The sequence below is a fragment of the Culex quinquefasciatus genome, chromosome 1 (assembly GCF_015732765.1).
Source record: "Culex quinquefasciatus strain JHB chromosome 1, VPISU_Cqui_1.0_pri_paternal, whole genome shotgun sequence".
Lineage (NCBI taxonomy): Eukaryota > Metazoa > Arthropoda > Insecta > Diptera > Culicidae > Culex > Culex quinquefasciatus.
Window position 1 is genome coordinate 17,717,540 of NC_051861.1, and position 15,120 is coordinate 17,732,659.

The following is a 15,120-nucleotide window of genomic DNA, read 5'->3' on the forward strand; positions in this document are numbered from 1 at the left end:
CTACAACCATGATATGCTTCCAGACAACAGTGCATCGCTTGCAATCTTTATTCAGGTGTTCATCTTCCAACAGCTGGTTCGGATCTTGAACAGATTTTGGGAGTCAATCGAAAAAAAAATCTGCTCAACACGTTTATTGTCGATACTTATGAGCATTTTAAGTTTGTTTCTTTCCAAAGGAATTTGCCTCACACTTGTTCAATTTGACGTCACCAACGGCGAAATCTCAGCTGATTTAGACTGTTCTTTCGATACTTGAGCCGCCTTATTTTGGTTTTGTCGATATTGAATTTATTTAATCTATTCGCTTAGAAACTTGTCATATCATCATGCAGACCCTTCAAACGTGCGCATTCTGTTTAATCCAGGGCAGATATTCACGCACGTTGGTGTACACCCCGGGAATCCCCTCGGTTCCACAGTCCCTCACGCCGAGCGACACGATTCCGGTCAGCACCCAAACGCCCTGCTTCAGATCATAAAACATCAGCGGAGAGCCGCTATCGCCACCGCAGGTGTCCTTGGCGCGAACTCCGCCAGCACACAGCTGACCGGGTCCGATGTCCAGCTGCTGCGGTCGGAAGATCTTCTTGCAGGTTGTGGAGTCCACGTACGGGAGGACCAGCTTCAGCTTGATCGGACTCAACGCGTTGTTGCCCAGCTGTTTGCGAACTGTTGGATATAAATGAACTTGGTTACTGAATGACCCCAAAGCTCTTAAGAGCTGAGAACCCTACAAATGTCCGTCCGGCCCCAGCCGCTGACGCTGAGCTTGTTCCCCTCGGAGGCCCCGTTTTCCAGCTCCGGCTCGGGCAGGCAGATCGGCCGCAGGAAGTCCGAAAACTCCGGACTGCGCTCGATCTGGATGAGTGCGATGTCGTGGTACTTGTTGCGGCTGTTGGAGTCGTAGTCGGGGTGGACCTGGATGCGCAGCGGTGCGGCGTCCACCTTCTCCTCCGAACAGTCGCGCAGGTCCTGCTCGATGACGCAGTCTGGATCGTCGTACACGTTGTACTCCCGCAGGCGGACGTACTTGCTGGAATGGGATAATGTCGGATGGGGTTAGATTTCTGAATCTCGATGTATCATTCATTAAAACAATTTTGCTAGTTGCATTGGATGTCATAGCATTCATGTTTGAGTGTGTCCCGACTATCAATATTTACACACGTGCATCAAAATTATGTGTGACAAAGGATAAACACGTGTACTTGATATTGTGGCAATGGATACCTTTGTGCATTTCAAAATTTCCATTTACCCCGACTGTTTCAGCCAACAAAAAGCAGTGTTACCTTTGTGGTCACTAGTTCCAGCCCAGTATAGTTTGAACATGGTAATGTTTGCAATTTTATCGATTTTGTCACTGCTAGCCGCTACGCATTCTGATGTAAGCCAGATAGGCAAGAAAATTTTGGAAACAAAAAGAATCGTTCAATCAGAATTCAATACAATTGTTCTGTATTATCAGCCAGAACTATCATATAGATCGGAAGCTGTGTTGAAAAGTTTCCTAAATAATTTGATAAATCCTGTCATAATCTTTAATCAAGAAAAGGTCTATCATGGATTTCGAAATTCTCGTAAGATTTCTGGCTTAACTCCTATACTGTTTATCGAAACTTTGCATCGCGATATTCTCTACCTTTCTTTAACCCGCGAGAGAAGAATTGTTGTTACGGTTAGTAAAACTTTTGAAGAAATATTGCGCCATCGGTGGACCATGAACGATGTTTTCGTAGTGCACGACGGTTCAAATTGTTCGATTTACCACTACAACAGATTTACGAATACTTTGCAAAGTTGGACTGACCTACAACAAGATCCACTAATAGCTGCAACCAATGACTTACGAGGTTTTCGGTTTTCTACGCAACCAATTGATCCGGTAGATCCTCGTGTGATGCAGTTTATTGCATCCCGTTTGAATGGAACAATAGAAATATCCGTGGTTTCTGCTCATGCTCAACTATTAGTTGTTAACTTAAAGTATCAGTTCAAGTTGTATCATGATAATGGGTTCGTTCCAATTTATTTAAATCGGAACAAAAAAGCTTCCATTCATGTACCAAGATTGAACAAACCCTTACCATCCATTTATGTTCTGATAGACCCTTTTGATAAACCTTCATGGATTACACTTCTTGCTTCGGTTATTGGACTTTCTATACTTCGAACATTTTTGTCAGGGAAATGCCACTTGAGAAATTTTGTGCGTAACACCGGACTAGTACTGGAGATGCTAACCGTGGGAACCGAAGTACATTTTCATCGAGAGCTAGAGCGAATTCTCGTCGGGCTTTTCGTTCTACTCTCCGTAATTCTGATCAACGCGTACGAATCCTTAATCATTTCGTACCTGCTGAGTCCTCGTTTTTATCCGGAATGGGACACGCTACAACTGTTGAACGAGTCTTGCTGCTGGGATGATGCTAAAATGGCATCACAGCATAACTTTGCAATTTTAGACAAGTGCGCTGAAGTCAACATGCGTGGAATACAGCAGACCAATTCTAAAGATTTTGTTCAGCAAGCTCACGATAACTCGTACTGCAGAATACACGACGAATGGGCAAAAAATGTGGCCAATCAGTATCCAACATTCGCGGTAAGCTCCGGCCTGTACCGATGGTCCAAAGCGTTCGTCAATGAGCGGCCCTATTTTATGTGGATGATGGGAGATCCTGTGATCATCGAAAAAGTCCTATCTTTGACCCAGATTTACTGTTCCGAGGGAGCTCTGTCCAAGGATTTTGAACTAGAAGATCGCATTTTGCATCAGGAGAACGTGTTAAAGCCTATCGTCGTTAATGATCTATCTCTTGTTTGGATGATTTATTTTGTTGGAATGGTTTCAACGATGGTTGTGTTTGGTCTGGAAATGATCAATGTTAGTACTTGGTTAAAAAAAGCAAAAGAGATCTTAGCAAAACAATTCTTTTTACTAATTTCATGGAAAAAATAAAAAGTAAATCGATGTAAACTCATAAGATCTGATTTTAATAAACATAAAGAATTCCGCTTTCGGTAAGTAAGGAACCAATTTGGTGATGAGGTATATGTCAAAACATTTGCAATCATACTGGAACCAGTGTAGTGTACAAGTGTACATCAAAGTTATGCGTTCGAAAAACACTCCCGTGGCCTCGAATCAAAAAACAGTACGACACTAAGGCGTTTACAGTCGGATCCAAACTAGACTTTCTCAGCAGAGCTTTAGTCATTGCCAAGTGTTCACTTTTGTCAGTGTTGCCATTGCTAGCAGCATTGATTCCAGATATTGGTAGGATATGTCAGAGAATCATATTTATCAAACGATTCCTGGAGCTTTATTTTGTTTTTAGAAGAAAAAAATAAAGTTGACTTTATAGCAGTCGGCCACTCTTTCTAGTACCATCCACTAGTGTCTTTCTTTTATCTACAAGGACTTCGTCTCCCTGGGCTCCTAAGTATTTGAGTACGGCACGGAGCGACTTTTAGAATTATAGAGCGCCCGTCGCGGGATTCGAACCAGCAACCTCTGGATTGTGAGTCGTTCTAGCAGTATTCTAGCGGAGTTCTCACAGAGCTGGATATTCTTACAGCATTCTAGAAAAAACTAACTTAATCTACCTATGTGGTTGATGCCTTCCTTGATAAGTGCAGTGCTTCTGGGGACGCGCAGTCCTGTTTTTTCGTGATAATTTTCGTCTCTTTTGTGTCGCTGTTTGTGTTCCGATTATGTTCCACCAGTGCAAGCGGATGGTTGTTTATGTGCATGTGAAGAAAAAAATCAGGATTGTGCCTGAATGAATGCTGAGTGAAGGGACGCGTTGTTTGGGGGAAATTATTCAATTATGGTTGTGTTTGTGTGCAAAGTGAAAAAAGCAAAAAAATGAAAAAATAAGAAAAAAACAAATCAGGATTGTAAGATGGATTTTTGCGGTGTTCATTTTGTGCTGTATTCGGGATCGTGAAAATCAGGAGTGAGTCGCGCTGTAGTTATAAAACAAGATCGATCTTGAAAATTATTCATATTAATCGGTGAGTTATTGTGTGCTTCAAGCCCTTGTGTTGAAAAGACCTTCCCATAGCTCCGTAGCTCGGAGGGCTCGACGTCGGTTGTTTGTGTGTTAAGCGCTCTCCATAGCATCGTAGCTCGAGAGGCAACGAAAATCAATACTAACAGAAAGAAGATCGGAAGACACTTGATGGTTGAGTTCGTCGCGTCTATTCCGTAACAAATTCATGAACTAAATGATTAAATAATTAAAAATCAGACTACGCTATCATTGCAGCATTGCGTTTAACACCTCATTTTATAAATAAATATTATTTGGTTTTATCTTTCCACAGCCGGCTGTCTAAGATTAAACCATTTCATTAAAAAAATAACAACAGTTAAACGGGAAATGTCTCATCCGCAGCATCCGATTGTTTGCCTTGAGAATAAAATATAATACCTTTCAACAAACACTATGATTTTGGGTCACATCATCATCTTCTATGATGAATCCTGACCAAACACCCTATCCTACTAACAAGTTTTCAGGTTCCTGGCGCTCGTGGGGTGTAAGCACAGTAAATCAGCTGCCCTAGTAGCAACCTGCGCTAACTAACATTCCCGTCCCTTAAAACCGAGATCTACAAACTGACATGGCGGGCGTCGTTGGTGGCCAATGACTGTTACCTATTCGCAACTGATCTTGTTTTGGCAATCATAGTTTTTTATCTTTTCAGCGCATTCATACATGCTGTTGATAAGGGAAATACCACTTGATAGTCGAAGCCTATGATCAGTAGTGCTGAAAGGATATTACGGTTCTGTTCAGCAACGGAGAAGGACAACCATGGGTGGTCTCTCATGCTCATGCTCATGCTCATGCTATGTGGTTGATGCCTTCCTCTTTTTTTACCAACAATGAGTGGTTTGGACACATATTTCAGCTATTTTTATGAATCCAAAAAAAACGTACACACATATAACATAAGTAATCATAACTCGAGACAAGGTTGCCAGATCGTCAATGTTTTGGACTCGTTGGAAAGGTATCTCGATTATCTAACCAACGATGGGTCGGATGATGGATCCGGACTTCGTTTACATACATTTAAGTGAGATTCAGCTTCAAAAAAGTACATAAATATCACTTAAGTGGTCGTAACTCGAGACAGGGTTGCCAGATCTTCAATGTTTTGGACTCGTTGGAAAGGTCTTATGATTACCTAACCAACGATGGGTTGGATGATGGATCCGGACATAGTTTTCATGCATATAAGTGAGATCCGGATAAATGTGAAAACACATTTTTATATATAACTTTTGAACTACTTATCGAAACTTCAAACAATTCAATAGCGATGTATGGGACCCTAAACCAAGTCGAATGCAACCGGTTTGATCAAAATCGGTCCAGCCAGTGCCGAGAAACATGAGCTAGTTTGTTGGTCACATACATACACACACACATACACACACACACACACACACACACACACACACACACACACAGACATTTGTTCAGTTTTCGATTCTGAGTCGATAGGTATACATGAATATAGGTCTACGAGCTGTATTTCAAAAGTTCATTTTTCGAGCAGGATTATAGCTTTACCTCAGTGAGGAAGGCAAAATGTTTCACCGTTCTAGCAGAGTTCTGGCAGAACCAGCTCTGCTAGAATATTTCGTGACTGGGTCGCCACTCCCACATATTGCATGGGGTTTCGAGCTTTAAATACAAAATTTATTTTTAGAGCTGGATTATCGCCTTGCTTCAGTGAGGAAGGCAATATAGTGGAAAGTAAATATTTTAAAAAATCAAATGACTTAGTGTGGACGCAATTATCACTCTAAATGTTGGGGAGTTATTTATGAGCCAAAAAGCAACCGATAAAACCTTTTCCATCTCGGTCGATAATAGGCAGACTATGATAATTGCGATAATCGTTTTGCATAAAAATTGAAAATCAACAAATAGTTAAGCACCCGAAAATGGATCGGGTCCTATATTTACATTTTGTTTTATAAGAAGAATTAAAACCTTGAATATCGGAAATACTAGTAGCATAGGAATCTAGAATCAACACTGAGAAGCAGCAAAGAAGAACTTCAAATACTCACAGTGGTCCCTTACTGTCGTACTCGCGTCCCGTGACGCAGTGCGCCGCCGTTATCACAAAGTCCCTGCTGATCAGCACCCCGCCGCAGCCGTGCACCACCGAGTTGGAGCCCTCTAGAAAATTGTAACAAATCCCGCTCAATCCAAGCAATTCATTACACCACTCAACGGCCCATCACACTCACTCATCTCGTACAGTAGCATCGCCATCCACGGAAACTCGTCGATGTTGGCAATGTCTCCGCCCCGGATCTTGGCCACGTACGACTGGAAGCCGCACATCTCGTCATCGCCGAACCTCGAGTGGACCATCGTCGACTTGGTGCGCGTCCGCCGTGGAAGATTCTCGTTCAGCGCTGGTGACCTGCGGAGATGTAGACTCAAGTGAGGTTCCTCTACCCTATAGCACAGCGACGAGTTCATCGCCTTGACCCCTTTCACGAAAGTAAAGAAGCAATTCCAGCGGCGCCGGGAGCGTCTCTTATCTGGTTGACCTAGTAGGCCTCGTGACGTACTTGTAGCGTCCCGAACGTGGACAGCAAATGCCGCCGCCGCCACCGCCTACTACGCTACCGGGAGCGGACGTCGGCGCAGAAACATTGCACTGGATCGCCTTCAGGAAGCTTAAACGGCCTACCGAGCTCAGGCTGGCCGGATCGTTGATCGCGGCGTACGCCGGGCAGTCATCCGGATCGGAACAGGTCCCCTGCTGGCCGGGCTCGTTTGGAATGTTACACAGCGTGGTCACGTCCCAAACGGGCGGTTGATCTACGGAAGAATCGACTTTACGTATACACCGGAAGCGATCGACATTCCACAAGCTTCACCTTTTGCCGTCAGTTGAGCAGCCGTTGAGCAGCAGCAATTCGAAAACAACAGCACGACGGCAGTGGCCGCGATCACCGGAATCGGTGACATTCCAAAATGTCACGAGACGCACCACACTAGCCAATCTCAAGAATGGGAGGAGGCAGTCGATCCACTCCGATCCGATCCACGACTCGCGACGAACTAATTAGACGAAACTGATAAGTTTGGCAATTTGTAATCAACGCTAAACGAGACACGAGATTTGACGACGGAGTCCGACTGATCGTCGATGGTCGGCCACTAGTTGGCGATCGTCGAAATGAGAGAAAACAAGTGAGCGAAGGATTTGATAAGGGGCCAAGAGTGAGCGGAGAGCTAAGGCGTTCGCGTGTCAATAAGAATGAATTGATTGATCTGTTAACGGAAAGACAAAAGGGGTACAATATTATTTTTTGTGTGATTTCATGAAATGGTATGCTTAACAAAAATTTCTGGTTAGATCCTAAACATTTAAAATAAATAAGGCAAACTATAATCTTCTGAAAGAATTTTTAAGATTTGAAAATTGAATAATATTGACGTGATCGTGAGATTTTTTAAACAATCAATAAATTCCAACAAAGTAAACATTCCGTGTTTGCAGAGTGAACTATTCCATTTGCAACTTCTCCGAGTATCGTAGGACTAACAATCTCCAATAAGGTAGCCAATAAGTGCCACCTAAGTTCGAAGTCCCGTCGAGACCGAGAGCAGTGGCACGATCGCTTGAACAAACACAAACAACTCCAGCTCTCGTGTCTCTTCCTCCTCCTCTCCTCAAGAAAACAATATCGTATCTTCCTCAAGCTTCTCTTTATTAACATTCAATGTGTGCGATCTGGCCATTAGTTGATTACAGATCGTGTCTTCCCCACGGGATTTTCCCACCGGAATTGCTCAACTCCTGATCGTTGCCCTGATCCAGTCCATGTAGCTGCTGACCCTCGTGTACACCCCTGGCCAGTCCTCCAGTCCGCAGCGATTTCCGAACGAAACGACCCCTTCGAGCGTCCAGTAGAGTCGCTGCACCATCATAGGGCCACCGGAGTCGCCGGTACAGGAATCGATGTTGTAGTCCCCTCCGGCACACAGCTGTCCCTCGTGCAACGTGATCGAAGTCCACTTGTCCTGGCACCGGCGCCCGTCCCACACGGGAACGCGGGCCTTCTGTTTGACTCCACTGTGCGACCGGCGACCGGTGTGACCAAACCCAACAATGGTCATGTTTCGCCCGGGTTCCGAGGGCAGAAATCCGGTCCTCGGAAGGCAAACCGGTGTCACGAAGTTGGTCTCCCGAGCAGGTCTTTCCAACCTGATGAGCGCGATATCGTGGTGCTGAGAGCGATCCTCTCGCCGGTACTCCGGATGCAGGATGATCTCTTCGGCGGCAATGTTCTGCGGAGGATCGGCGCACCACCGATTCTTGGCATCCTCTTCGTCGGTGCAGTCGACGTCAGTCGCAGTGTTGTGTTCGCCAAGGCGTACGCTAACGCTAGAAAGAGGGGTTATTAATTGACGAATTATATCTGGTAAACAGACCCCCTTACAATCGCATTCCGTCATCCAGTTTGTCATTGTCCAGACAGTGTGCCGCCGTTAGGACATACCGCAAGCTGATCAATGAACCTCCGCAGTGGAACTCGGCCACTCCCCGACGGGACTCGTACTGCAGCAGAGCGAACCACGGGAACTCGTCCAGCTCGGTGTCTACGCCACCGTAGATCCGGTCGGCCAGAATATCCACGCCGCATTCGTAGTTGGTCGGATCCGGCAACGGTGGCTGCTGAACCAACCTGATTGGTTTCGGAGTTGACGTGAGCAAAACTTGTTCGTACGGGGAAGCAACGGTTGAGGTTGGAATCCGGTCGGGACAGCAGATTTTCGGAGGGTTTGCACCACACTGGGACAGCTGGATGAAGCGGAGTTCCTCGCGGTCCAGAATGCGGTCCGGGTCGAAGTACCGTTCAAAGCTGGGACATTGAACTCGTGGGACACAGTGGCCGGAACGGGCGTTTGGCGTGCGGCAGACTGGGGAGGAAAATTGGATTCATAATAACTAGATAGTTTTTTATGGAGCGATTCTAGATCAAAGTGATGTAATAAATTCAATGAGTCATGCTTGTGAAGGAATTAAATGGTTGAACACCTGGCACTCGTTACTTCTGAAGATCTTTTGATTTATATGCGGCTAATAAAAAGATATCAACCACATACAACCGTGAAAGGATCATTTTAAGAAACAGTTGTGTTTTGTGTCATAAACAAATGTTAAGTCTGAAGCGAAACGAACACAAGTTGTTGGTTTGAAATCTCGATTGTGGTGTCAAATCATTTAAAATATGCTCTCAATGAGAGAATTGAGCAACCAATTTACATTTGCGAAACATGCACTAAAAACAATTTTTAATTAGAAAATGGACTACGCCAATCGATTTTTCATCCAATTTTCTACAACATGAGTCCTGGCTCAACTTTGTAAAAAAATTTGAAATTAAATATGTCTTTATTGAACTTTCTTATAATAATTACATTTCATTTACATTCTAAGTGGTATGGCTACATACTCTTCATCTTTGTTATATATTTCGTTTTCTTATTAACTGTTCACATTCATTTATTTACTTCGAATTGTTTTACATTGAATCGAATACATTTGGGTAAAAAAGAAAAAAAAATCACTTTAACAACTAATCCTAACTTAAAACTAAAAAAGTAAATTCATTGAAATCAAAATCATTAGAACGAGTAAACTACGAACTGTATTTTAAGATAAATCCTCCAAGCGTTCTTACTTGTTCCGCACGAGTTTTGCACCCACGCAGTGTTGTTGTCATCTCGATGAAAATGTTCAGAAATTCTTGTGGTGAAAACAGGTCACCACCGCCTTCATCCGTTGATGTTGGTTGGTTTTCCCTCGGTTGCTGACTGAAGCCTGGAGGTGTTGTATTCTCTGCAACTTTTTGCCGCTGATTCAACGGCAATGGCTGCAGATTTGGAACCACTCGAGCAGATCCCGCTCTAGGTGACGCCAAAGCAGGAAAATCCACGTCCGTGAATGCTGGTGGTGTTTTGCGGCGGTTTAGTTGGTGCCTTGTCGTCGCTTGCTGCAGAATTTTTACAAACTCAGCTCGTTTTGGGCAGCTTCGATTCTTGGTAGAATGGTTGCCACCGCAATTGAAGCATTTCGCTTCGATGTTCTCGTTGATTGTTTCGCAAGCTTGAGTTTTGTGCTCACCTCCGCCGACGTCCAGTTTCACGGTGTCAAAAAGGCTCTTTACTTAAAATGAGATTCTTGCTTGTTTTGATGGTATCAAAAGCCCCACCAAATATGAGACTAATAAAAAAAATGATGATTTACATATCCCTCTGGCAGTGAAACGGTGTAACTCACGTGTAAACAGCTAGACTGCAAGGATGGTGAGATCGTCTCATCATTCATTTGCAGTAGTACTGCCAATCAATGCCATAACCTTGTGATTACATCGTCTTGCAGCAATGATTGGTTTGGATGCACAAAGTTGTCACCTCTACATTCAGTTCAGTTTCTAGCATGGCCAAGGTGACAAGTGTTTTCGTTTTGTTGCTATTTACAGTTGTTTTGGCCAATGTCAACAAGATAAGTGAAAGACTTATCCAAACTAAACACGTGGTTTTATCAGGTTCAAAAACAACTATATTTTTTTGCAAGCAGGATATATCATTCACTGCGGAGGCTATATTGATTCGCTATCTAAGAAATTCCAAAGACCCTGTTATCATTATAAGGATTTTTTTTAACATTTCGAGCCTACAATGCCATTCTCAAATTCGAATTGAACATCAAGACTATTCTGTTTCTGTACGATTCTTGGGTGGCATGATTTATCACTATAATCAGTATACAAGCAGTGTGGTGAAAAGGAATAAACTGCAGCATGATCTACTAATAGCCGCTACAAAAAAACTTAGCCGGTTTGCCGCTGTATATGATGAACGATCTCATCCAGAATTCAAATTATGAATATGATTTCTTGGATTTTGTTGTTTATTTCGTATTATGAAAATGGGATTTGAAATTTATGTGTTTATCGATAAGGGGTATAGCTTGTTATATATGAATTGTCACAAAAAAGTTTATGTTCAAGTGCCGATTGCAAAAACCAATACAATCGATTTAGGTTATGACCGATCATTTTGATTTTTTTTTCATGGACCGCAATGTTTGCATCAACCAACTTACTCCGAATACACATGGCTGGAACGTTTACGATTCAAAAGATATTTGAAAATATTGGGCTAGTGTTGGAGAGTTTGCTCGTCGGTACCGAGCTGCATCTTCACAGAGAACTGGATCAATAACTATTAAGACTATTACTTCTACTTTTCGTGGTTCTGATAAACGCGTACGAGTCCTTGATCATTTCATACTTAATGAGTCCTCGTTTCTACCCGGAACTTGATACGCTTCAACTTTTGAACGCATCCTGTCACGGCTTGTCTAAAGGTTATTTTTATAAAACTTGAATGAACCTCGGTAATTCTTTCTGGAGCTTGTTGTGGGGACTGTCCCGAGTCAGGGAAACTGTTTATCGAAAAATTTTATCGGTGAAAATTGATTTTATCTCATTTTGAAATTTTTATACAATATATTTAGGCAAAAATCATGAAAAAGTATTAAAAAATAGCTGAAATTGTGATGTTTTTTGTTGTCATTTCATCAAAACATCAGTTTCGAGTTCCCTAAACATGTCTTCAATATCCTACATCATGGAAAAATGTATATCTTGGTCGTCAGTTTCGATAATAGCTGCAAAAAAGGGTTTTCCTAGTTTTTTTCTCAGATTCATCTGGAAACATCAACTTTATTCGTATTTATTAAAACTGTTTACGTCGTTTTGTAGCAAATTTTCAGTATTCTTTACCCAAAATAGTTTATACATAATTTCTGTTATGTCATTAGGGTGGTTCCGGTCGCGTCAGGGTGGTTCAAAGATGTCAATTTTGAGATTGTTTTTTAATCATTATCAAACGCCGATTTAACTGAACTCATGCGTATTTTTCTTTGAAAGCCTAATTAGTCACTTTTCTTTCACAAACCGGATAACAATAATTTGATGAAACAGTGTCAAGTAATGGTTTAGAAATTTATTTTTTTCAGAATCTAAAAAATTGACGCGGTCGGAACCACCCTAATGACCTAACAAAATAATGTTATAAACTATTTTGGGCAGAGAATCCTGGAAATTTTAAGCCGATCCGAATACTTTAGAGTTTGGCCATGCCGTTTGCGTAGGAAATTGTTGTATTAGAACATCGTAAATACAACATTTTTATTCAACAATACACTTGAGTCGCTTAGCAAAATTTTGGAAGATGTTCAAAAAAATTTCAACATGTTTTTTTACAAATAAAAAAATATTAAAATGCACCTCAGGACTTTTGATTTGTCATCCTGAAATTAATTTAAATAGTAGTAGGACAAAAAGGGAATAAATATCACAGAATTTTAAAATTTGCAACATTTTCTCTACACTAAAATTGTTATAACTTTTCAGAGATTTGATGTAGTAGCATGTTTATTCTGCAAATTTATTCTGGATGTTATTTGCTACAAATCTACGTAAACAGTTTTGACAAACACGAATAAAGTTGATGTTTCCAGATGAATCTGAGAAAAAAACTAGGAAAAAAATTATTTTACAGCTGTTATCGAAACTGACGACCAAGATAAACATTTTTCCATGATGTAGGATATTGAAGACATGTTTAGGGAACTCAAAACTGATGTTTTGATGAAATGACAACAAAAAAACATCAAAATTTCAGCCATTTTTTAATACTTTTTCATGATTTTTTCTTAAATATATTGTATAAAAACCTCAAAATGAGATAAAATCAATTTTCACCGATAGAATTTTTCGATAAACAGTTTCCCTGACTCGGGACAGTCCCCCCAACAAGCTCCAGAAAGAATTACCGAGGTTCATTCAAGTTTTATAAAAATAACCTTTAGACAAGCCGTGGGCCTGTTGCTGGGATGATTTCTATGCTGCTTCACAGTATAGCTTTCAACGGTTAAAAAAATGTTCACAAACTAACATGTTAAACAATCAGCAGAGCGTTTTCTTAGAACAGGTTCAGCATGCTCACGATAAAACCTTCTGCCAAAAAGTTGAAGAATGGCACCGGAATATCATGGACCAGAGTCCATCGTTAGCCACGGCGTGTTTTCTGGGCAACCTTAAGGAGAAAAAATAGTCATCGCCACTTTCAAAAGTGTCTTATAGGAAATTTTCTCAGCTTTCCAATGCTTCTAAGAGCGAAATGTTTCATCGGGAAATTTCTGAGATATCTCTATTTTAAGTTTTTTCTTTTAAAATTCTTGATCATTTATTGGAAACTTTTAAATAACAGTCCAGGAAACTTGTCAAATGATGTGTTTCATGTGTATTTTACTGACCAAAATGTGCAAAATAAGACAAGAAACAACTTTGTAGAAGGTTGCAAACCGCTAAACTTTTTGAAAATTAAGTTTTAACCGAATTTTTGATTATGTGGGATTTATTCAAATAATATAATAATAAAACCGTATTGAAATATTATTTTACAAGAACAAATAGATTATTACATAATTGTTGTGTACAAATAACACCGGTCTGCTCTGATTCAGCTTGGAATTAGCTGATACAACCGAAATTTCTACAGGTTTGAGATTGATAGGGTATTACAAGATTTTTATGAATTAATTTCATATTTCCTTAATCAAACACTAACTAGCTGCATGGGTACAAAACATGTTTTATACTCGAAATTATACTGCAAATTACTGTTGCAAGCTTTAGGGAAAATACTTTTCATAAGTATGAAGTGATTGTTTCAGTTTTTGTATTAAATGATCATGGAATTAGAAATATTTTAGATTTAATTTTTGTTCAAACAAAAATAAATGTTTGTGACGGTGTTTTCAGAATTCTGAATTGGAAGACTCGAGTTTTATTTTATACTCATGAAAATATGACTTTTGGAGCTTGCTACAGTAATATGTAGTACATTTTCGATTTCAAATCATATTTGTATTTATGTTCCTGGTTAACGTTTGCTTAAGAAAATATCAAATTTATTCATTCAAATTCAATAATACCATTAACAATCACAAACCTGCTAAAGTTTCGGTTGAACAAGCTAAATCAGAGTAGACACGTGATATTTGTCACAAAAAATATGTAATTATCAAATAATTCTTGAAAAAAGAAATGTTCAGCGGTTTGCAACCTTCTACAAAGTTGTTTCTTGTCTTACTCATCAAAATGTGCAAACATTTTGATGAGTAAATGACTCATGAAACACATCATTTGATAAGTTTTTTGAACTGTTAGTATAAAATTTCAATAAATAATTAAGGAATTTAAAACCAAACAACTTAAAATAGAGATATCTCAGAAATTTCCCGATGAAAAATTTCGCTTTTAGAAGCATTGGAAAGCTGAGAAAATTTCCTATAAGACAGATTTGAAAGTGGCGATGACTATTTTTTCCTGATAAGGTTGTTCTAGAAAACACGCCGTGTAGTTATGACCTCTGGTTTGTACCGTTGGTCCAAAAAGACCGTCAACGAATGGCCATCAATAGTGATCCCGACGGCGGTGCTTGCCCTGAGTCGCGTATACTTTGCGGAAGGAGCACTCTTCAGGGTTTCGGAAGTTGAAGATTATAGTCGGGGTCAGGACAACCCCTCGAAACTCATAACCGTAAGCGAATTGTCTCTTTTGTGGGTGATTTATGCAGTGGGAATGGCAATAGCGTCGTGTGTAGTTATCATAGAAACTGGTTTTCCACGGTGGATTTCAAGAAAATGAACGATTTTTGCTGTCCAATGCTCTCACTGTTATTTGTTTTCGCCTTTATTATTATCAAAACACTCAGTAGTTACCGTACCTTCCTGACAGAGCACCACATTCGTGACGACAACCGATATTGTTAGTTGCAAAAACAAAATCAATTTATCAACACTCGCCATTATGACTTCATTAATATAATCAATTACTGCTCAGAAACGCGATTGAATGAAATCGATCCAGTTCGCAGGACAGCACAAGTTCAACTAAGGTTCCAGAGAGGCAACAGTATCAACGAGAATCCTCACCAAGATGATAACGCTTGCAAAGTGTGTGAATACCCCAAGTAACAACTACGT

The 15,120-nt window shown here is 40.8% G+C and overlaps 1 protein-coding gene across 1 annotated transcript; it reads right to left on the reverse strand.

Annotated features, from left to right (window-relative positions):
* Nucleotides 1-268: 268 nt before the first annotated feature.
* Nucleotides 269-15,033, reverse strand: LOC6035435 (transmembrane protease serine 9). The gene is made up of 8 exons (XM_038250251.1): nt 14,862-15,033; nt 8,495-8,975; nt 7,847-8,439; nt 6,614-6,866; nt 6,284-6,462; nt 6,101-6,212; nt 738-1,036; nt 269-672 (listed from the first exon to the last, which is right to left on the reverse strand). Exons 1-8 carry the CDS (start codon nt 14,941-14,943, stop codon nt 341-343), a joined length of 2,331 nt encoding a protein of 776 aa, XP_038106179.1. The 5' UTR covers nt 14,944-15,033; the 3' UTR covers nt 269-340.
* Between the last annotated feature and the right edge of the window lie 87 nt (nt 15,034-15,120).